The sequence below is a fragment of the Sus scrofa genome, chromosome 10 (genome assembly GCF_054392235.1).
Source record: "Sus scrofa isolate SSC_HxYL_T2T_F1_AM1 chromosome 10, Sscrofa_HxYL_maternal_Yorkshire_Landrace_v2.0, whole genome shotgun sequence".
NCBI classification, from domain to species: domain Eukaryota; kingdom Metazoa; phylum Chordata; class Mammalia; order Artiodactyla; family Suidae; genus Sus; species Sus scrofa.
In genome coordinates this window covers 56,037,336-56,059,651 of record NC_139392.1, presented here as the reverse complement: position 1 = coordinate 56,059,651, position 22,316 = coordinate 56,037,336, and the positions used below count along the sequence as shown (strand labels likewise).

Genomic DNA, 22,316 nt, shown 5'->3' with positions numbered 1-22,316 from the left:
CCAAATAAAGTTAGTAATTAAAAAATTCTATAGATATTTGTAGCTTTCTGACTTTAAAGTGTTTTGGCTCTATCCAGCAATAATCCTAAGGTTTAAAGTGATAACAACTGCAAAATATTCTAAAACTAGAAGGTTTGGGGAGAGGATGTATGAGCCCTTAACATTTCTCAGCCATTAGCACCAAAGAGAATAATGACCTAATTAACAACTCAAAAATCCTTACTGCCCATTCTAGGACAAAGGAATAGCCAAAAAAATTGAAAGCACTTATGTGTTATTTGAATATAAACATGCAGTTACCCACAGTGAAATCAATGGCCACTGACCAGCTTTAAAAGGTATATATAACATCACTGGGAAAACCTGTAATTCAAATTCTTTTTTTAAAAAATGAGTTTTTGAAGAAATGGTACTTACGTCCAGTAACTTTAAAATTACAAAGCTACATATGATGTAGGAAGACTTAAGAAGGATAATTTGCATAAAAACATGTACCCTGTCAAATTTAAGCATGTCACTCATCACCAATCATTTGTTGAATGCCTACTAGATCCCCACAGCAGCAGGCTCTTTGAGGGGATAAAATTAGCAAACACACTTATCTCTTGCACAGATAATTTTACAATCCAGATGATGTAATAAAAATGTATACATTTCTGAAAAAACTACTTAAGAAATGAAAACTGAAAAGAAGGTAATCAAGTCAATAAAGCGGCAGACACATTAATGGAACCCCCAGATGTGTGTGTAACCAGAGGTGGGTAAAGAGTATAATCTAGGAGAGGATTTAAGATGCTTATTGGTTCACAGTAAAGCCTGAAACAATCACCCAGGACTAAGCTTAGAGTAAGTGCTCATTTATAATAAATGCTCATGACTGCTACCATCCAAGTTGTTAACAGTTCCACTTTGGTTTATTGACCCAAATAAAGCAACCATAGGAACCTTTATTTAAAACAAAGTTTACACAATAAAAACAGAGGCATATGCTTGAAAAAATATAAATTCAGGCCTGTAACTTTCTCAAAACAATGTGAACTTTCAGTCATAGTGAGCTAAAAGTAAATGAAGATTATAAAATTATACCCAGAATTTTAATAGCACTGAATCATCAGCAAAAGTTTTTCCATAAGGTTAAAATTACACAATAAAATGTCCTTAAGATTATAAAACTATCAGAATAAGGATGACTCTTTTTTTTTTTTTTTTTTTTTTTTTGGCTTTTTAGGGCCACACCCACGGCATATGGAGGATCCCAGGCTAGGGGTCTAATCAAAGCTACATACAGCCGCTAGCCTACGCCACAGCCACAGCAAGGCAGGATCCCAGCCACGTCCACAACCTACACCACAGCTCATGCCAATGCTGGATCCTTAACCCACTGAGTGAGGTCAGGGATTGAACCCGCAACCTGATGGTTCCTAATCAGATTCATTTCCGCTGCACCATGACAGGAACTCCAAGGAAGACTTTTTAATTGACAAAAATTAAACACAGAACTAAAGGGATCTTCTAAGTAACGTGGCAATTTTGAAAAAAAAGAAAAGACTTCATTCACCAAGACCTAATAAATGCCAAAAATTGCTAGTGGTGCCTTGGTTTTTAGTTTAATTCTTAAAAAAAAAAAAATCCTGGTCCATAGAATTGGCATATTTTATAGATAGGGAAACCAAAGACTTCAGAATGTAACATGCCTCAGGTCACATAAAAACTAAGTGATATGAAAAATGAATACTATAAGCTTCTTATTGAAAAAGAAAATTATGAAATCAGAAATGCCAGTCTCCTCCAAAAAAGATAGGCTGAAGTCTTAACCCCCAGTATCTCAGAATGTGACCTTATCTGAAACAAGGTCAATTAGGATGTAATTGTTAAGAGGAGGCTACCCTGGAGCAGACCGCCCTTAATCCATCAAAACTGATGCTCTCATAAAAAGAGGGAAGACTAGTTGACAACAGACACACCAGGAGAGAATATCATATGATGATGGAGGCAGAGTTTGAAATGTTGCAACTACCAGCCCAGGAAACACTACAGGTTGTCAGCAAACCACCAAAAGCTAGGAATCGGTGTGGCTGGATTCTCCCCTGCAGGTTACAGGGGAAACACTGGCCCTGCTGACAAGTTGATTCTGAACCTCCAGCCTCAAGAGACCACAAATTTCTGTTAAGCTACCAACTTCGTACCAGGTACTTTATTAGAAAAGCCCTAGGAAACAAATGTAATCACTTGGATGCAATCACAAGCAGTGAACTCATAGGATTTTCCCATTGATAGCTCCGTCTTCATTCAAAAAATTTTAAATCTTAATAGTACTTTCAGAAACAGTCTTTCTCCCAGCTAGCCATTATAACACATCCGAACCAAATAAAAGTGCTATAACCATTTCTAATCCTTAAATTACATGGTTTTCTTTTTATTGATGTTTATTCTTCAACACCAACAAAACTGGGATATGTACCCAATTCTTTCTGCTTGTTCCATGGCTCCAGTAGATTAAAAGAAATTATGAAGTTTGGTGCAAAGTTGTCTTGATAATATTTTTACCAAAATGTTATTTAAAATGTATTTTTTAAAACTTCAGTAACAAGGAACTTCTGAAATTCTGTGTCACTTATAAGCCAGTATGAATTTATAAAAGTTACCCCCAAATTACAGCATATCAGATTTATAGAAATACACAGTTTGTATTATGTTAATTGATTAGAATTTCTCAGCACCGATATTTTATACTGCCTCATATATTTTTCCAGTCTTCATATGGAAGATAATACAACTAACAATGGCTTAAAATGCAGCCTGCAGCTTGTTCATTTAGGCACAGTGAAGGAAGAAAAGTTTAAGCCCCACGTATTTATGAAGTTACTTTAAGTTGGGGGTCAGTCTTTCGCAATGACCTCCAAACCTGCGGGGAAACTCAAAAAGACAGGGTTCCAACAACTTTCAGAGTTGCTTCCTTTCAGATTAACAGTGTCTAAATCCAAATCCTAAAATAGGAAAGGAACGGAAATTCTAAAGGGAAGCATCACCCTGCAAACATAAATAATAACCCTTAATCTTCTTTAACCAAACACAAGGCATTGTTTTAAGGGGAGGAAGAAACCCGATGCAAATGCTTTAGCTGTCAAGATTGTTTCATTAAAGGAGAGACCCTATGATTATTCAAAATGATAAAGGAATCATGATTCAGATATTTGGCCAATGAATAGTTTATCCCTTTTCAAGTAAAAAATAAAAACGCTTTTTCTCTTTAAACTGTAAAGAATGAAGGGATAATTTAGATAACTACATTCCTTTCTCAGAAGTTTAGACCCGCTGATTTCTACATGGTTTTGGATCTATCCCATGTTGTATATTAAAAAGATACTTGTAAAATGTTCTGTTTCTCCTAGGAATTGTTTACATTAGATTTGGTAACTTGGTTACAATAGAGTATTGGAGATCCTTAAGTCGGAGATCATAACCATTAGATAAAGATTAATTATAAAGTACTTCAAAGATCACGGAGAGAAAAGGCATAAAAAATTTTAAAATAAAGAATATATTTTTGTGTTAACTAGATTCCATTGAGATCCACAGTACTGCATTACTGACCTAAACTAATGACACTGCATTAAGAGAGGCACTGCGCTAATGACAGCATTAAATCCTCGCAACAACCTTATGATGTAGGCACAAATACTACCATTTTATAGATAGGAAACTGGGGCACAAAAGAGTTAGATAACTTACTTCTTAATTCATATCACAGAGCCAGTAAGTGACAGAGCAAACCTGCAAATCCAGTTCTGCCTGCCTCCAGAAGCCCACCCATTTCACTCACTGCACCAGTCCCGCAAGCTGGTTTTACTAACTGTGATACAAAATGTATTCTTTATCTTGCCACATTTCATCAGATGCTCTAGGATTGTGTGCATGATCTTTTAAATACTCTGTCAGCCCACCAAATAATATTTAATAAATAATTACATGGGCAAGTAAGCTCCCATTTTTAAGACGAGTGCAAGCTAAAACACTTGACCTTTATTAAGAAAGCGGGAAAAGACTGGACACATTCTGAACTTTGTAAAATTTAACCCAAGGACAAGTTCTTCCTTACAAAAGAATCACTCCTAATAAAAGCAGAAAGTATGAGAAAATTAGAAAAGTCACTATCTTGCAGCCCTTTAAGAAATAATGGTTCTAGGCAATGCCATTAAGTATCGCTAAGTTACTAGATGAAAGGGAAAAAAACCACTTTAACTCAATGATCTTAAGCAGTGCAAAACAGAGACCCAGCACCACCTATGAAACATGGTAAAAACAATTTAAAAAACAAACAAATCTAATCAAGCCTCTAGCCTCATCGGTCTATAGAAAATTGGAAGACATACCTACAAGTTAAACGACCCCAGGAAACAGAACCAAAAAAAAAAAAAAAAAAAAATAGACTGTTACTGATTGCAAAGATTAAAGACATGGCAATCAAATAGAATGTAGAAACTTCATTTCAATCCTGATTTGAGCAAGCCAACTTAGAAAAAAAAAAGACATTTCTTAGACAATCAGACATTAGATGATCTTAAAGAATTTACTAATATTGTTGGACAAAGAAATGATATTTTGGTAACAGTAAAAAAAAAAAGCTGTGTGTCTGAGAGTGATCATATTAAAGAAATTACAGAACAAATGTAATGGCTGATATCTGCTTTAAAAAATACTCCTGGGGTGGGGGGAGTGAGGAGGGAGGACAGGGAAGAGAAAGACAAAATTAAAACATAAGAAGGGTGATTATTGTTAAAACTGGCCGACTGGTACATCAGGGTTCATTATTCTATGTTGTGTAGGTTTGGAAATTTCATAAACATAATGAGGGATAATGTATGTATCTGGTTAGGATTCTGACTCAAACAAATCAACTGAAAAAAGGGCATTTTGAAACAACTGGAAAAAACTAAACACCCTGGATTTTAGATTGTGTTAAGGAATTAATGATTTTGTTAAGAATGATTATAGTATCATGGTTATTTTTTGGTACCTATTTAGCACAATTACATACTGAAGTATTTAGCAGGGAAATGAGAAAATATCTAGTATTTTCTAGTACAGAAATTTATATATATGTGAATAACATCTGGGATTTGCTTAAAAATACCCCAGAAAAATAAAAGCCTGGAGGGGGAATAAAGGAAACAAAAATGGCAGAATATTGAAAGCTGTTGAATATAATAAGTAATTAACATAAATATTTCAAGATAATTAACTCATTTAAAATAAATGCTATATTTACTTGAAAACTTCCATAATAAAATTTTTTTAAAGAATGACCATTAATATGACTTAAGAAAATACTAAATATAATTAATAACTGGAAATTGCTTTCATTTTCTGAGATTGAAAGACCTAGAAATGAATACATATATATATATGTATACATATTTGTGGGTGTGTATACATACACACAAACACACACACATAATGACATATATTTTGAGATGTATATACACATATCTAAATAAGAAAAAGAATGACATTATTTTGACAGAAAAGAAATGTGTAAATTTTAAATAGGTCCAGATATTTTTGAGTATGAAGGAAATTGTCATTAAAAGATTGCAAAATTGGGTAGGAAATATAGTAGGCACTCAATAAATGTTTCTGAATGAATGATACTCTGTAAATGGTCTTTTTTTCCTATTATAGTATCTAGGAATGTTCAAAGTCTAAATTCCTATAATATTACATTCTATTAATTTAAAGTTTCCTAATTTTGACATATTTTTGAAGATTAAACTTAATAGTAAAGAAAATCCATCATAATAAAATCACTATTTAAGAACTCAGAAAGGACCCTAGGTAACATTTAACTCAACCTGCTTATCGCACAGATCAAGATGATAAGGCCCCAAATAATGAAGGATATACCTCTATTGACACTTAAAACATTTACTCACTTCATAAGACCCGAATTCTTCTTACTAAATGGTCCGATGATTTTAAACATCAGTTCCACAACTCCATTTTTCCCTAAAGATACAGAATTCACAGCTGGGATGGGGAAAGAAGATGTAAAGATACATACATTTCTCAGTAAGTGGAAAGGTTCATCTTTGATACACAGCCAAAACATCCACAAATTGTTTAGTAAATGTGAACTCAAGTCCCTCGTAAAGTCCACCCTAGGCAAGACTTCAAAGGAAGATTTTGTTTTTCTTTGCTTAATTTTTTTAAGGGAGGTTTCTGGGAAACTGCAGTGCATGTTGTTAAAACATAATATCAAAGGCGTGCCAAAGGGAAGATGAGGTGGGAAGAGAAGGTAAACCAATTATGAAAGGTCCTAGAAGTTGTCGATGCTTTCACTGCCCAAAAGGAACAACAAGTCAGATCTGCACTTTCAATACAGGTCAGATCTCACAGCACCTCTACAAAAGATGGATGGGAGAGGTACATTAGGAGGCTGGGGCCTAGGTGAGAGGAAGTGAGGGCCTTCATTAAAACAACTGCAGAGGGAACAGCTTTAGACAGAACACGCAAAGCATTACCTAACCAGAAAATTGTGCCTAGCATTTTCAATCCTGAACGTGTATTATAATTTAAATATAGATTAAACCATTTACTAGCCTTCTGGTGCTTAATTCAATAAAATGCCACCAAAAATGCAGTTCCTAAAGGTCTGTATAACACTTTTAATTTCCTCTAGAACTGTTTGTTACCCCATCATCCCTTCTAATTTTAGTCTGTTTTTTTTTCTCCTTTTTCCTTCATTGGAATATTCATGGGTTTCTCTGTTTTATTTTTAATCCAATTGTTTCTTTTAAAATTTAAAACATCCAGGTTTTAAATTTTATAATGTATTTTTTTCTACTATTTCATTCCTCTGCTTTCGCTGTGTTTATTGCTCTGTTCCTGATTTTTTTTATATCTATATAGCTATTCAGTCACTTCCTTATACTCTCTTCAATTATTTAAGTGTTAATTATTTAAATGTTCAAAACTATTTTCTGGTGAGCACACCTCTAGCCATACTGTCAAAGTATATACACAGACAGATGAATAAAATACACACACATGATTAGCATTATTTTGCAATGATATTCTGCAATAACACAGACTCTACAATTTCCATTTCAGGTGTTTTGTTAACCATCCAAACCGCAGCGTCAGGGAATAGAAAGAAAAATCCACATCTTCGGGGGTTGGGACCTAATATTATATTAGTGAGAGACAGAAAGAGCGTTCTCTTTTCCAGTCTGCTTACTCATCCCCCTCACTAGGGAAATTAATGAGAATTCTCAAGACTTTGTCAGCTCACTCTCTTACCCTACATCATTTTTGGGGGGGGTCGGGGTGGGAATGAGGTGGGTTAGGATTACAAAGAGCCATATTAAATATTCTCTTTCCTTGTCTAGAGATTTCAGAGAGTTACGGAGCTAACGTACTTTAAAATTTTGATTTCGTGTCACTTCACAACATGGAGTTAACTAAAAAGCTGTTCTGAAATACTCACAGTTGGCGGAATATACTCGTAAAAGCTGAAGGCAAGGCAAAACCAAGCGATGATTCTGCAAATTCTGTTTGACCAAATTCAAGGTTATATTTAGAGCGCCATTAATTCTAGCTTTCGCTCCAAATTTTTTGTCTGTTAAAAAAAAAAAAAATGAACAAACACAATGTACGCATACGTAACTTCTGAATAAAATGAAAAGGTCATGAAACAATGAAATTTTAGAAACAACCTATGAGTTCATATTATCAACTATAAATATGATCTGAAATAACTAAAGCTATAATCATTTTCTTATGATTTTAATACTCCTTATACTTTCAAAACATAGCTAGAAAGAAGTATGAAGGGACAGGCAGGGTGACAGGGGAGGGAGTGAGGCTGGCGTAATCCAAAGTTTAGCCTATTTTGAAAAGAATAACTGAACTGATTCACTCTACACACTAGGTCTGTTCTCAGTTCAACAAGGTCAGAGCAACACCATCACATGGTTAAGGAGACTTGTAAAGAATCTAAATGTCCATTACAAACATTATTTACTTCGTAGTAACCATATTCATTTCAAACTTAGAATATAGGGAAAAAATGAACATCTTATATTGAAATAATCTAAAAATATTATCAAATACATTTCTAGAAGGATCTAATTCTTAACATAGAAAAGGAGGAGAAAGAAAGAAATCCCTGATTTTTATTCTTACAAAGAGATTAAAACGGTAAAAAAAAAAATCTGGATAACAAGAGTTTAAGAATATTATGATTTTAAACAAAGGAAAGTAAGCAGGAACAGCAAGCAGAGTTATTTCATCAACAACAAAAAGTTCAAGTCAATCGGAGACTAGACTTGTGGTTGCCAAGGGGGAGGAGGAGGGAGTGGGATGGATGGGGTGCTTGGGGTTAATAGATGCAGACTATTGCCTTTGGAATGGATTAGCAATGAGATCCTCCTGTGCAGCACTGGGAACTATGTCTAGTCACTTATGATGGAGCATGATAATGTGAGAAAAAAGAATGCATACATGCATGTGAAACTGGGTCAACATGCTGTACAGTAGAAAAAAAAATTATATTGGGGAAATAACAATTTAAAAAAATAAAATAAGAGTTCCCATCGTGGCACAGTGGTTAAAGAATCTGACTAGGAACCATGAGGTTGCAGGTTCAATCCCTGGACTTGCTCAGGGATCCGGCGTTGCCGTGAGCTGTGGTGTAGGTCGCAGACACGGCTTAGATCCCAAGTTGCTGTGGCTATGGTGTAGGTCGGCGGCTGCAGCTCCAATTAGACCCCTAGCCTGGGAACCTCCATATGCCGCAAGTGTGGCCGTAGAAAAGGCAAAAAAAAAAAAAAAAAAAGACAAAAAATAAAATTTAATAATAATAATAAAAAATAAACAACAAAAAAAGTTCAAGTCAAAAGGACCTAATATTCCTGAGGGAAAATTACTCTCGGCTCACAAAGAAAAAAAAAAAAAAAAGACACAGAAAACCACTTAAGAAATTACTGCATAACGTCCTTGAATAATATAAAAATGGAAAACTAGGACAAATAATAAAGGAACTATCATAAATTTAGAAGTATAGAGGAAAATAAAATTAAAGGGGCTACAATTTAAAAGGGGCACTAAAGAGATAAAAATACGAATTAAATACATCAATGTCTTCACTTTATGAAAAACACAAGAAAGATAATCCAATTCTAAACAGAAGAGGATGCATAGCGGAACAATATTAACCAATAAATAAGGTTTTCTCATTTTATTTTCAACAAAAATCTCAGAAGGGAACCCTTAAACATCAAATATAAGAGTTGAAGAAAAGTAAGAAAGAGCTAACATATTTCTTAAATAAACTAAATACATGTTTAAGTATTTAAGGCCCCTAAGAGATCTGGAAAATTAGTCATCTCAGGGATACTTTCTTTAAGACAATGCTTATTAAGAGTATTATTTAAATATCTCTACAATAAGTAAATATATGCATGAAACACACATAAATATGTAAATTGTATACACATACAAAAACACTTCCTTTAAAAAGCATTTTAACCAAATACTTTAAAGTTTAAAACTCATATGCATACCACACGGCACATCACTACTCTAAGAGTTTAGGGAATCATTGTAATCTTTGTGCAAATAGACAATTATGAACTGAATTTAGCTTCTATTCAAAGAATGTCTTTCTCTTGTTAACCTGACCTAAATCAGCTTCTTCCTTTGTTTTATAACCTGTTTTCTCAATTTGTATGTTTTTAAATATTTTGTACGTCTTGTTGTAACAACTGATCTTACGATTTTTTAATACCTCTTTTGGTCCTCTTTACTAGATTGTAAGTTTTTAAGGCACTGAGACCTGACTATAAGATGACTATTAATAAAAAGCAAGCACATTTCACCCCCATGCTCCTCAAAGAATTCCTATCCATGCTTCCTCCTTCGCGCCCCAACCGCATCCATGTTATGTGTATCCTTTATAACACACACAAGCCAGGGACACAGAGATACCCAGACACACAGCTCATTTTGACACATTTTTTTTCTTCCTTTTTCCACCATATGCAATAGAATTATTCATGAATTTAGGATCCTCTATGCTTGCAGGTCACTAGTTGACTATAAAAAAAGCATTTCATGACTAAGACCAAGAAAAAGCTGTAGCATTTCATATTTTAAAATTTACCAGCCTCAATACACAGAGACTCAATGTCACAGAAATGGTTCCATACTTGATAATCATGCAAGTGAAACCCTTACCTTTTGGCCCAATCTTTGCAAGAATAGAATGAATCTGCACCATTAACTCCTCATTCAGGGGAGATTCTTTGCTGGCATTCATAAGTAACTGTAATAATATTTGTGAACCACCTTTGGAGACTAAGAAACTCGCTCTCCGACCTCCACCTAAAAAGTTTTTTAAAAGAAATCTGTTGAAACCACAAACCCTCCTATAACATGATACTACAACTTATTAGATTTCAAGAACTATTAAAAGTGATGACTTCCAAAAGCAAACAAATACCATCAAACTAAAATTTTCCTTGATTTTATTTATATTAGGAGAAAAGCACAGAGAGTAATTTAAAATGATACAAAACTCTACACTCAAGGCTCTGAAACACATGGGTTTGGGAGACACTGCAAAATACCTCAAGACAAAGCAACAACAAAGAAATGACATTTCAGTTTTGAAATTCTAATACTTAGAATAGCCTCTACATGAGTATCAGAAAACTCCAAAGTACACAGGATGGATTATTGATCATTGTTCACAAAGAGAAATTAGACCAAAGGAAACAAAAACTTACCAGCTGACACCAGCTCAACAAGAATGCTTAAGATATTCAGTGTAGTCTGAAGATCTTTCGTGTTCTGAAATAAATAGTTAACTGATTTAATAAGTCATTTTAAATCTGTGATTCTCAAACTTTTTCTGCTTGTCAAGAACTACCTATATCTTACAGATGACCTTTCTGTTTCCTCTAAAAACAAATGTATTCCAGTCTTCACTATTCTCCCATATCACTACAGCCTCTCTTTATTGCCCTTAAGAATTTTTTGCAATTCATCTGAGCCATTATTTTCTTATGACCAACAGGAATTAATTTGTCATTTGAATTCATCAACTTCTCCCAAACAGGTAACACAAATAAATGACTCAAAATATAAAAGGCACTACAATGAATATATGATGCCTATCCAGTCACCTAGGTCCCCTCTCAAAAAGCTCTCAGTTTCTTATGTATCCAGCCAAAGTGCACATATAAAAAAAAATACATATAAATATACATGTATATACAGATTTAGTTCTCCAAACAGTATTATTGCTCTATAGATAAATATTTTATACACTGATATTTTTACATGTCAATAAATAGTTTCTTCATCCTTTTTAAGGACTACAGGATATATTGTTATATAGCTTTTCCATTATTTATCTTACCAGTCACCTACCCATGGGATACTGAAAATTTTTAATCTTTTGCTCTTAAAAAATTGCACAAAAAAAACCATAAATATATATACTCACATGGGAGCAAGAAAAACTGTACATGGGATAAATTTCCGGAAATTTGAGGTCACTGATGTGTACATTTATTTTGATGTATATTACTAACTTGATCTTCATGGAGCAATTTACATTCTTACCAGCAATATAGAGGAATAACTCTTTCCCAAAGTCTGAACAACCAACCAAATAAGAGAAATGTTTTAACATTATATTTTGATTACACTTCTCTAACTAAAAGCAATGCCTGGATGAAGGAAACCACACAAAGAATGGAACTGTGGCCTATTCAAGGAACTGTCTCATCCCCCTAGTATAAAGATTTTATAGCATTTATACAGGGAAATTTCAGAATTGCAGTGTTATCAGCGACCAGAATGGGACTCGTATTCTTCCCCTTTCCAAAAGGGAATGAATGTTGTCTCTGATTTACCATTTTAGCTCAGAGGCTAATAGAACCAAAAGCCAAATCCAGATCAGAACCTTTTCTTATTAGCTGTGGAAGTATTAACTGGACCTCTGACTCACTGGGGAAGGATTTGGAAAAATGAGAGAGACAGACATTTGTTAAAGAAAAGAATGAACTGTGGCAGGAGCAATATTGCTATGTGCTCAGCAAAATGATTTCATCTTCTTCCTGGGTACACAGCCAAACCACATTCTCCAGCTCCTTTGTAATTAGATTTGAGCCATGTGACTGATTTCAGGTCACTGGAACCTGAATGGAAGTTGCACTGTTATCTCTAGACCTTATCCAGACAAATCTCTCATATGTAATTCACCACCTCTCATCTCTACTGACCTCAACAAATTGTGACATGAGCACGTGGAAAAAAGCAGGGGTAGCAATACTTATATCAGACAAAAACAAACTCTATAACAAAAGACAAAACTGGCATTATATAATGATAAAAGGATCAATACAAAAAGAAGATATTACACTCATTAGCGTGTACACACTCAATACAGAAGACCTAAATAAATAAAACAAACACTACAGACATAAAAAGAAAACTTAATAATAACACACAATAATAAGGGGCTTTTAACATCCCACATGCATCAATGGACAAATCATCCAGGGAGAAAACCAGAAAGGTAACAGTGGTCTTAAATGACACAAGAGGTCAGTGGGACTTAATAACATATTTACGGGACATCACATCTAAAATAGCAGAATACACATTTTTTTCTTTTTTTTTTTTTTTTTTTTTTTTTTTTTTTTTTTTTTTACCAGAAGACCGTCATTCCCTCATAGCATTAAGCATATCCTGATTGAGCCTCCTGCTCTGCTGCTCACCATTGTGCTACCTACTTCCCCTCAAGAAGCCTGTCTGCTCACCAGGAAAAACTGCACTTTATGTGAGTAGGCATCCAGTAATGTTGAATTATCTCCTCCCTCATTTTTTTTTTTTTTTTTTTTGTCTTTTGTCTTTTTGTTGTTGTTGTTGTTGTTGCTATTTCTTGGGCCGCTCCCGCGGCATATGGAGGTTCCCAGGCTAGGGGTTGAATCGGAGCTGCAGCCACCGGCCTACGCCAGAGCCACAGCAACGCGGGATCCGAGCCACGTCTGCAACCTACACCACAGCTCACGGCAACACCGGATCGTTAACCCACTGAGCAAGGGCAGGGACCGAACCCGCAACCTCATGGTTCCTAGTCGGATTCGTTAACCACTGCGCCACGACGGGAACTCCAGAATACACATTTTTTTCAAGTGCACATGGAACAGCCTCTGGGATAGATCACATGCTAGGCCATAAAATTAGTCTCAGCAAATTAAGAGGTACATGAAAAGATATTCAATATGGCTAATTATTATAAAAATGCAAATCAAAACAAGGTATCATCTCACACCTGTCAGAATGGCTGTTATCAAAAAATCTACAAGTAATACATGTTGGCAAGGAGGTAGAAACAAGGGAACACTTGTACACTGTTGGTGGGATTATAAATTGGTGCAGCTACTGTGGAAAACAGCATGGAGGTTTTTCCAAACTAAAAACAGAACCACCATATGACTCAGCAATCCCATTTCTGGGTATATATCCAGGAAAAAATAAAAACACTAATTCAAAAAGATACATTACACCAATGTTCACAGCAGGACTATGGAACCAAGTGAAGTGTCCATCAGCCATTTGAAGCAATGTGAACGGATCTAGAGAATTTTAAGCTTAGCAAAGTAAGGCAGACAAAGACAAATATTGTATGGTATCACTTATATGTGAAATCTAAAAAATAATACAAATGAATGTATGTAGCAAAATAGAAACAGTCACACAGATACAGAAAACAAAATAGTGGTTACCAGTGGGGAAAGGGAAGTGGGGAGGGGAAAATTAGAAGTATGGAATTAAGAGTTACAAACTACTATGTATAAAATAGATAGGCAACAAGAATATATTGTATAGCACAGGGAATTATAGCCATTCTCTTACAATACTTTTAATGGAGTATAAACGATAAAAATATTGAATCACTATGTTATATACCTGAATCTAATATTGCAAATCAACTATACTTCAATTTTTTTAGAAAAAAAATGAACTCACTCCTTGATCTTTTTCTGTTCAGCTCTACTGAGATACAGATTGATATAAAACATTGTTTAAGGTATACAATGTACTCATTCACTCCTTATTCTTAACATTGCATTGAAAATAATATAAAACCCGGATTCTGAATATGTCCTGCTGATCCACCCAAAACTTTTATACTAGCATAGAAATTTCATTATTACCAATATCATATAGTTATTCAGCAAATGTATAAAGTAATTTAATCATGAATATGTATCAATTCACACAACAAAATAAAGGAGAATTTCCAATATCAATCATTTATTTTAGGCTAAAGATTTATTTCTAACTGATGCTTTATTTTCTATTACCAATTAGAATGGCATGTTAAGATTTAAAATGTGGGAGTTCCCGTCGTGGCACAGTGGTTAACGAATCCGACTAGGAACCATGAGGTTGCGGGTTCGGTCCCTGCCCTTGCTCAGTGGGTTAACGATCCGGCGTTGCCGTGAGCTGTGGTGTAGGTTGCAGACGCGGCTCGGATCCTGCGTTGCTGTGGCCCTGGCGTAGGCCGGTGGCTACAGCTCCGATTGGACCTCTAGCCTGGGAACCTCCATATGCTGCAGGAGCGGCCCAAGAAATAGCAAAAAGACAAAAAAAAAGACAAAAAAAAAAAAAAAAAAAAAAAGATTTAAAATGTGATTATCATTATCATCAGGGAAATAGGCTTAGAGGTTTACCTAGTAAATATTAAAAGGTTTATACCACCATTATAAATGATAAATTTAAAAACTAAAACAGACTTATTCGCTGGCTCTACCTCTAAGATAAAATTTTATACTTCATATTTTTTTTCCCTCAATACAGGCTGGTATTAATAGCTACATAATTAAAATCTGTCAGTGACTTAACCTCTAATGTTGACAGCAGAACTTCCACTCCTGTAGAACCTTTGGCTGTCATTTCTCTCCTTGTTTTTTCTGAAAAGTAGAAAAAAAAAAGTTATCTTTTGAGACATTAAAGGAAAAAAAATTCACATAGTTTTATCATATAATTAACACATAACAACATTAGATAACATATATAACATTCATTCAACAAGTCCCCATTGGCCCAGTAAACACTCTAAATTGGGTTTTTAGATGTTTCTCCCTTTGAATTTGCTAACACTACTCTGTGGGGACTTCTAGATTTCAGATTACAAAATCTTTCTTGCATTTTGTCACAGCTTCTAACATGGATGAAGTGAATCCCTGTTAATCTATCTAAAATGTTAAAATCACTAACTTAATATAGGTACCAGAACTGGAGGCAAGGTAAAAATGATAAGGAAGGCCTCTTTATTATCTTTATGACAAAAACTAGAAAATATTAATCAAAATTGGTGAAAACAGAATACCACCAATTTCAAATGGTTTGATTAAATTAATACTATTTTAAAATTCTGATGCACACAGAAATAAACAAAACAAATGAAGAGCTATTTCTGAGAATCTGGAAACCAGATAACCCAAATGATCCTTTTCATCTCAAAAAAAAAAAAGTACAAATTATTTCTGTTTAAGGTTTCTAAAGCTTCTCCACAATTCTCCTTTAATTAACAAAAGCAAAAACATAGATCATAGGCCAACATTTAGGAATGTAGCCTATCTTATAACCTGTAGCCTATCTTACATCCAATAGTTTGTACCTCCTACTCCTTCACCCCTATGTTGCCCTCCCCCTACTCCCCAGTGGTAACTATTAGTTTGTTCTCTATATCTGAGTTTGCTTATTTTTTTGTTATATTCACTAGTTTCTTATATTTAGATTCCACATATAAATACAGTATCACTTTCTTTGTCTGATTTATTTCACTTAGCATAATGCCCTCCAAGTCCATGGATGTTGCTGCAAAGGTGAAATCTGATTCTTTTTTATGGCTGAGTAGTATTCCAGTGTGTGTATATGTGTGTGTGTGTGTGTGTGTGTGTGTGTACATATGTGTGTGTGTGTGTATACATATATTCCACACGTTCTTTATCCATTCATCTTTTGATGGACACTTAAGTTGGCAATTGTAAATAATGCTGCTATGAACAATGGGGTGCATGCATCTTTCCAAATGAGTATTTTTGTTTCTTGGGGGCATATACCCAAGGAGTGGAGCTGCTGGACCATATGGTAGTTCCATTTTTAGTTAATTTAAGAAACCTCCATACTGTTTTCCACAGCAGCTGCACCAATTTACATTCCCACCAACAGTGGGAGGGTTCCCTTTTCACCACATCCTCGCCAACATTTGTTATTTGTGTCCTTTTTGATGACAGCCATTCTAACATGGGGGAGATGATATCTCATGTGGCTTTGAGCTCCATTTCCCTGAAGATCAGCAATGTTGAGCATTGTTTCATGTGCCTGGTGGCCATATGTAGTTCCTTTCTGGAAAAATGTCTATTCAGTTCGTCTATTTTTTAATCAAGTTGTCTGATTTTTTTGATGCTGAGTTATATGAGCTATTTATGTGTTAGAATATCAATCCTTTATCAGTTATATCATTTGCAAATATTTTCTCCCATTCTGTAGGTTGTCTTTTCATGTTTATGGTTTCCTTTGCAATGAAAACTCTTTTACATTTAGTTAGGTACTTTTGTTTATTTTTATTTCCTTTGCTTTAGGAGACAGATCCAAAAAATATTGCTGTGATTTATGTCAAAGAGTGTCCTGCCTATGCTTTCCTCTAGGAGTTTTATAGTTTCTGGCCTTACATTTGGGTCTTTAATTCATTTTGAATTTTTTTATAGAGTGTTAGAGAATGTTCTAATTTCATTCTTTTAGATGTAGCTGTCCAGTTTTCCCAACACCACTTTTCTGTCCATTGTATATTCTTGCCCCTTTTATCATAGATTAATTGACCATAAGCATGTGGGTTTATTTCTGGGCTTTCTCTCTTGTTCCATCAATTTATGTGTCATTTTTTGTTATTTTGTTTGCCAGTAACATACTGTTTTGATGACTGTAGCTTTATAGCATAGTCTGAAGTCAGGAAGTGTGATTCCTCATGCTCTGTTCTTTCTCAAGATTGTTCTGGCTAGTCAAGGTATTTAGTCAGTCTGTCTGTCTGTCTGTCTTTCTTTCTTTTTTGTTTTTTGCCTTTTTTTTAGGGCTGCACCCACTGCATATGGAGGTTCCCAGGCTAGGGGTCAAATCAGAGCTACAGCTGCTGGCCTATGCCACAGCCACAGTAACGAGGGTTCGAGCCATGTCTGTGACCTACACCACAGCTCATGGCAATGCTGGATCCTTAACCCACTGAGCGAGTCCAGGGATTGAACCCTCAACCTCATGGTTATTAGTCAGGTTCATTATCCACTGAACCATGATGGGAACTCCTGTGTTTCTATATAAATTTTAAAATGATTTGTTCTAGTCCTAAATTTGCCACTGGTATTTCAATAGGGACTGCACTTAATCTGTAGACTGCCTTGGGTAATATAGGTATTTTTGACAATACTAGTTCTTTCAAACCATAAACATGGTATAGCATAACACAGGTTTGTGTCATCTTCAATTTCCTTCATCACCATCTTATAGTTTTTGGAGTACAGGTCTTTTGCCTCCTTAGGTAGGTTTACTCCCAGGTATTTTATTCTTTGTGATGTGATGGTAAATGGGATGTTTCCTTAATTTCTCTTTTTGACACTTTACTGTTAGCTTATAGAAATGCCACAGCTTTCTGTATGTTAATTTTATATCCTGCAACTTCACCTAATTCATTGAAGAGATCTAGTAGTTTGCTCACAGCGTCTTTAGGATTTTCTACAGGTAGTGTCATATCATCTGAAACAATGAAACAATCTAGATTCCTTATATTTCCTTTTCTTCTGGGATTGCTGTGGCTAGGACTTCCAAAACTATGTTGCATAAACGTGGAGAATGGGCATCCTTGCCTTGCTCCTTATTTTAGAGAAAATACTTTTCACTACTGAGTATGATATTAACTGAGGGTGTGTCATAAATGGCTTTTATAATGATGAGGTATGTCCCCTCTATGCCCACTTATTGGATAACAACATAATATTCAACAACATAAAGAGATACTGAATTTCGTCAAAGCTTTTCCTGCCTCTAGTGAGATGATCATATATGGTTTTTATTCTTCACTATGTTAATGTGCTATTTCACATTGTTTTATGGATATTGAAAAAATCTTTGCCTCTCTGGAATAAATCCCACTTGATCATGGTGTATGATCCTTTTAACACAGTGTTGGTTTCAATTTGATAATATTTTGTTGAGTATTTTTGCATCTATGTTCATAGTGAGACTGGCCTGTAATTCCCCTTTTTTGTGATAACTTTGTCTTGTTTTGGTATCAGGATGATGCTGGCCTTTTAGAATGAGTTCAGAAGCATTCCTTCCTCTACAATTTTTTAGAACAGTTTGAGAAAAATAGGTGTTAATTCTTCTTTCTTGAAATGTTTGGCAGAATTCACCTGTGAAGTCATCTAGTCCTAGACTCTTATGTGTTGGGAAGTTTTTAAATTACTGATTCGAGAGAATTACTACTGTGGCACAGTAGGTTAAGAATCCAGCTGCAGTGGTGCAGGTCACTGCACAGGTGTGGTTTGATCCCTGGCCTGGCACAGTGGATTAAAGGATCTGGCATTGCTGGAGCTGCAGCCTAGGTCACAGCTGTGGCTTGGATTCAATCCCTGGCTTGGGAACTTCCATATGCCACAAGTACGGCCGTTTAAAAAAATAAAAATTACTGATTCAATTTTCGTACTGGTAATTTGTTCATATTTTCTGTTTCTTCCTGGTTCGGTTTTGGGAGACTGTACATTTCCAAAATTGTCCCTATATCTTCTAAACTGTCCATTTTATTGGCACACAGCTGACATAGTAGTCTCTTATGATCTTTTACATTTCTGTAGAGTCAGTCGTAATTTCTTTTTCATTTCTGATTTTACTGATTTGAACACTCTCTTTTTTTCTTGATGTAACTGGCTATAGGCTTATCAATTTTATCTTTTTAAACAACCAGTTCTTAATTTCATCAATCTTTTTTATTGCTTCTTTTTTTTTTTAGTCTCGACTTCATTTATTTCTGCTCTGATCCTTATGATTTTGTTCCTTCTATTAACTTTGGAAGGTGGTCGTTCTTTATTTTCTAGTTCCTTTAGGTGTAAGATTAGACTGTTTATTTAAAATTCTTCTTATTTTCTGAGGTAGGCTTGTATCACTATAAATTTCCCTCTTTGAAATGCTTTTGCTGCCCCCTATAGATTCTGGGTCATTATTTTTGTTTCATTTGTCACCAAATATGTTTTTGATTTCCTCTTTGATTTCTTCAGCAATACATTTGTTCTTCAGTAGCATATTGTTTGGCCTCCACATATTTGTGTTTTCTGCAGTTTCTCCTTATAGTTGATTTCTAGTCTCATAGCATCGTAATTGAGAAAGATACTTGATATAATTTCATTTCCTTAAATTTCTGAGGCTAGCATGTAATCTATCCAAGAGACTGTTCCATGTGCACTTGAAAAGAAAGTGTATTTTGCTGTTTTCAGATGGAATGTTCTATATATATATCTATTAAGTCCATTTAATTTAATGTGTCCTTTAAGGCCAGTGTTTCCTTATTGATTTTCTCTCCCATTGATCTGTCCACTGATGTAAGTGGGCTGTTAAAGCCTCCTATTGATATTGTGTGTCTGTCATTTCGCCCCTTTATGTCTCAATATTTTCTGTATGTATTTAGGTACTCCTATGTTGGCTGGATATTTTACAATTGTTGTGATCTTCTTGGATTGATCCTTTGATCACTATGTTAAGTCCTTCTTTGTCTCTTGTAACAGTCTTTATTTTAAAGTATGTTTCATCTGATATAAATCATGCTGCCCTGGTTTTCTTCTGATTTCTATTTGCATGGAATTCCTTTTTCCATTTCCTCACTTTCAGTCTGTGTGTCTTTATATCTGAAGTTAATCTCTTGCAGGCAACTTTTATATGCATCCTATTTTTGTATTCATTTAGCCACACTATGTTCTTTGACTGAAGCATTTAGCCCATTTACATTTAAAGTAATTACTGATATGTATGTTCCTATTGCCGTTTTGCTCTTTTGGGGATATTTTGTAGGTCTTTTTGTTTGTTTGTTTGTTTGTTTGTTTTCTTCTTCGTGATTTGATGACTATCTTGAGTGCTATGTTTGGATTCCTTTCTCTTTTTTGTGTGTATATCTATTATAGATGTTTGGTTTATAGTTACCATGAGGTCTTTCTATACTATCTAAATAAGTGTATATGTGATTGGTTTAAGTTGCTGATCTCATAATTTAAAACGCATTTTTAACAACCCTGCATCTGTACTCTCCTTCTCTTACTTTACCGTTTTTTTTTTTTGTTTTTTTTTTGTTTTTTTTTTTTTGTCTTTTTGCCTTTTCTAGGGCTGCTCCCATGGCATATGGATGTTCCCAGGCTAGGGGTCCAATCAGAGACGTAGCCACCAACCTATGCCAGAGCCACAGCAACGTGGGATCCGAGCCACGTCTACAACCTACACCACAGCTCACGGCAACGTCGGATCCTTAACCCACTCAGCAAGGCCAGGGATCGAACCTGCAACCTCATGGTTCCTAGTCAGATTCGTTAACCACTGCATCACGATGGGAACTCCTGCTTTACTGTTTTTTATATCATATTTTACATCTAATCATTTTCTGTCTCTCACTTTAGGTCAAGAGCAGGAAATGATTAAGTTTGGTGAGGAAGACATATCAAAAGCTGAGACAGGCAAAAAGCTAGGCCTCTTGCGCCTCAAACACTTAGCCAAGTCGTAAATGAAAAAGAAAAATTCTTGAAGGAAATTAAAAGTGCTGTTCCAGTAAACACATGAATGATGAGAAAGTGAAACAGCCTTACTGCTGATATGGAGAAAGTTTTAGTGGTCTGCATAGAAGTTCAAATCAGCCATAACATTCCCTAAAGCTAAAGCCTAATCCAGAGAAAAGCCCTAACTCTCATCAATTCTATAAAGGATGAGAGGTAATGATGCTGTAGAAGAAATGTATGAAGATATCAGAGGTTAATTCATGGGGCTTTAAGAAAGAAGCCATAACTATAACATACATGTGCAAGGTATCCAGATCTAGCTAAGATAATTAATGAAGGTGGCTACACAAAACAACAGATTTTCCAATGTATGCAAAACAGCCTTACATTGGAAGAAGATGCTACCTAGGATTTTCATAACTAGAGAAAAGAAGTCAATGCCAGGCTTCAAAGCTTTTCTTGTTAGGCTCTGGTGCATCTGGTGACTTGAAATGAAAACAATGCTCATTTACCACTCCAAAAATCCTAAGACCCTTAAGAATTATGCTCAAACTACTCTGCCTAGATTGTATCAGTGGAACAACAAAGCCTAGATGATAACATCTGTTTGCAACATGGTTCACTGAATATTTTAAAGCTCACTGTTGAGACCTACTGATCAGGAAAAAAAAAAAAATCCTTTCAAAAAGGGACCATTCATTGGCAATGCACCTGGACACTCCAGAGCTCTGATGGGGTTATACAAAATTGATGTTGTTCTCATGCCTCCTAACACAAAATCCACTCTGCAGCCCATGGATTGAAGAGTAATTCTGACTTTCAAGTCTTATTTAAGAAATATATTTCATAAGGCTATTGTTGTCATAGATAGTGATTCCTCTGATGGACCTGGGCAAAGTCAATTGAAAACTTTCTGGAAAGAATTCACCATTCTAGATGGCATAAGAACATTTTCAAGGGAGTTTCTGTAGTGGCACAGTGGAAACAAATCCGAATAGGAACGATGAGGTTGTGGGTTCGATCCCTGGCCTAGCTCAGCAGGTTAAGGATCCGGCATTGCCGTGAGTTATGATGTAAGTCACAGATGCAGCTTGGATCCCGAGTTGCTGTGGCTGTGGTGTAGGCCAGCAGCTGTAGCTCTGATTGGACCCCAAGCCTGGGAACCTCCATGTGCCACGGATGCGGCCCTAAAAAAAAAAAATAATAATGATAAATAAAAATTTTTAAAAAAGAACATTTTTGATTCATGGGAAGAGGTCAAAATGTCAACATTAACAGAAGTTTGTTGGAAATTGATTCCAACCTTCATGGACAACTTCGAGGGGTTCAAGACTTCAGTGGAGAAAGTAACTAGAAAGTAAGTGCAGATGTGGCAGCAAGAGCAGGAGAACTAGAATTAGAAGTGGAGCCTGAAGATATGACTGAATTGCTGCAATCTCGTGATAAAATGGTAACAGATGAAGAGTGATTTCTTATGATAAGCAAAGAAAG

At 35.2% G+C, this 22,316-nt stretch overlaps 1 protein-coding gene across 7 annotated transcripts in view; it reads right to left on the bottom strand.

Moving 5' to 3' along the window:
* The window catches only part of AGTPBP1 (ATP/GTP binding carboxypeptidase 1), a 142,608-nt gene that overhangs the window by 87,593 nt on the left and 32,699 nt on the right, over nucleotides 1–22,316 (bottom strand). For 5 of the 7 annotated variants that reach the window (XM_021064641.2, XM_005656805.4, XM_084979775.1 and 2 more), the window contains 5 exons: nucleotides 14,923–14,990; nucleotides 10,788–10,851; nucleotides 10,237–10,383; nucleotides 7,487–7,618; nucleotides 5,934–6,027 (listed from right to left, as the gene is read on the bottom strand). In XM_021064641.2, coding sequence (XP_020920300.2) covers nucleotides 5,934–6,027; nucleotides 7,487–7,618; nucleotides 10,237–10,383; nucleotides 10,788–10,851; nucleotides 14,923–14,990 — 505 coding nt within the window. Of the gene's footprint in view, nucleotides 1–5,933; nucleotides 6,028–7,486; nucleotides 7,619–10,236; nucleotides 10,384–10,787; nucleotides 10,852–14,922; nucleotides 14,991–22,316 lie in introns of those variants that run through there. The other 2 variants (XM_005656806.4, XM_084979774.1) reach the window with 2 other exon arrangements.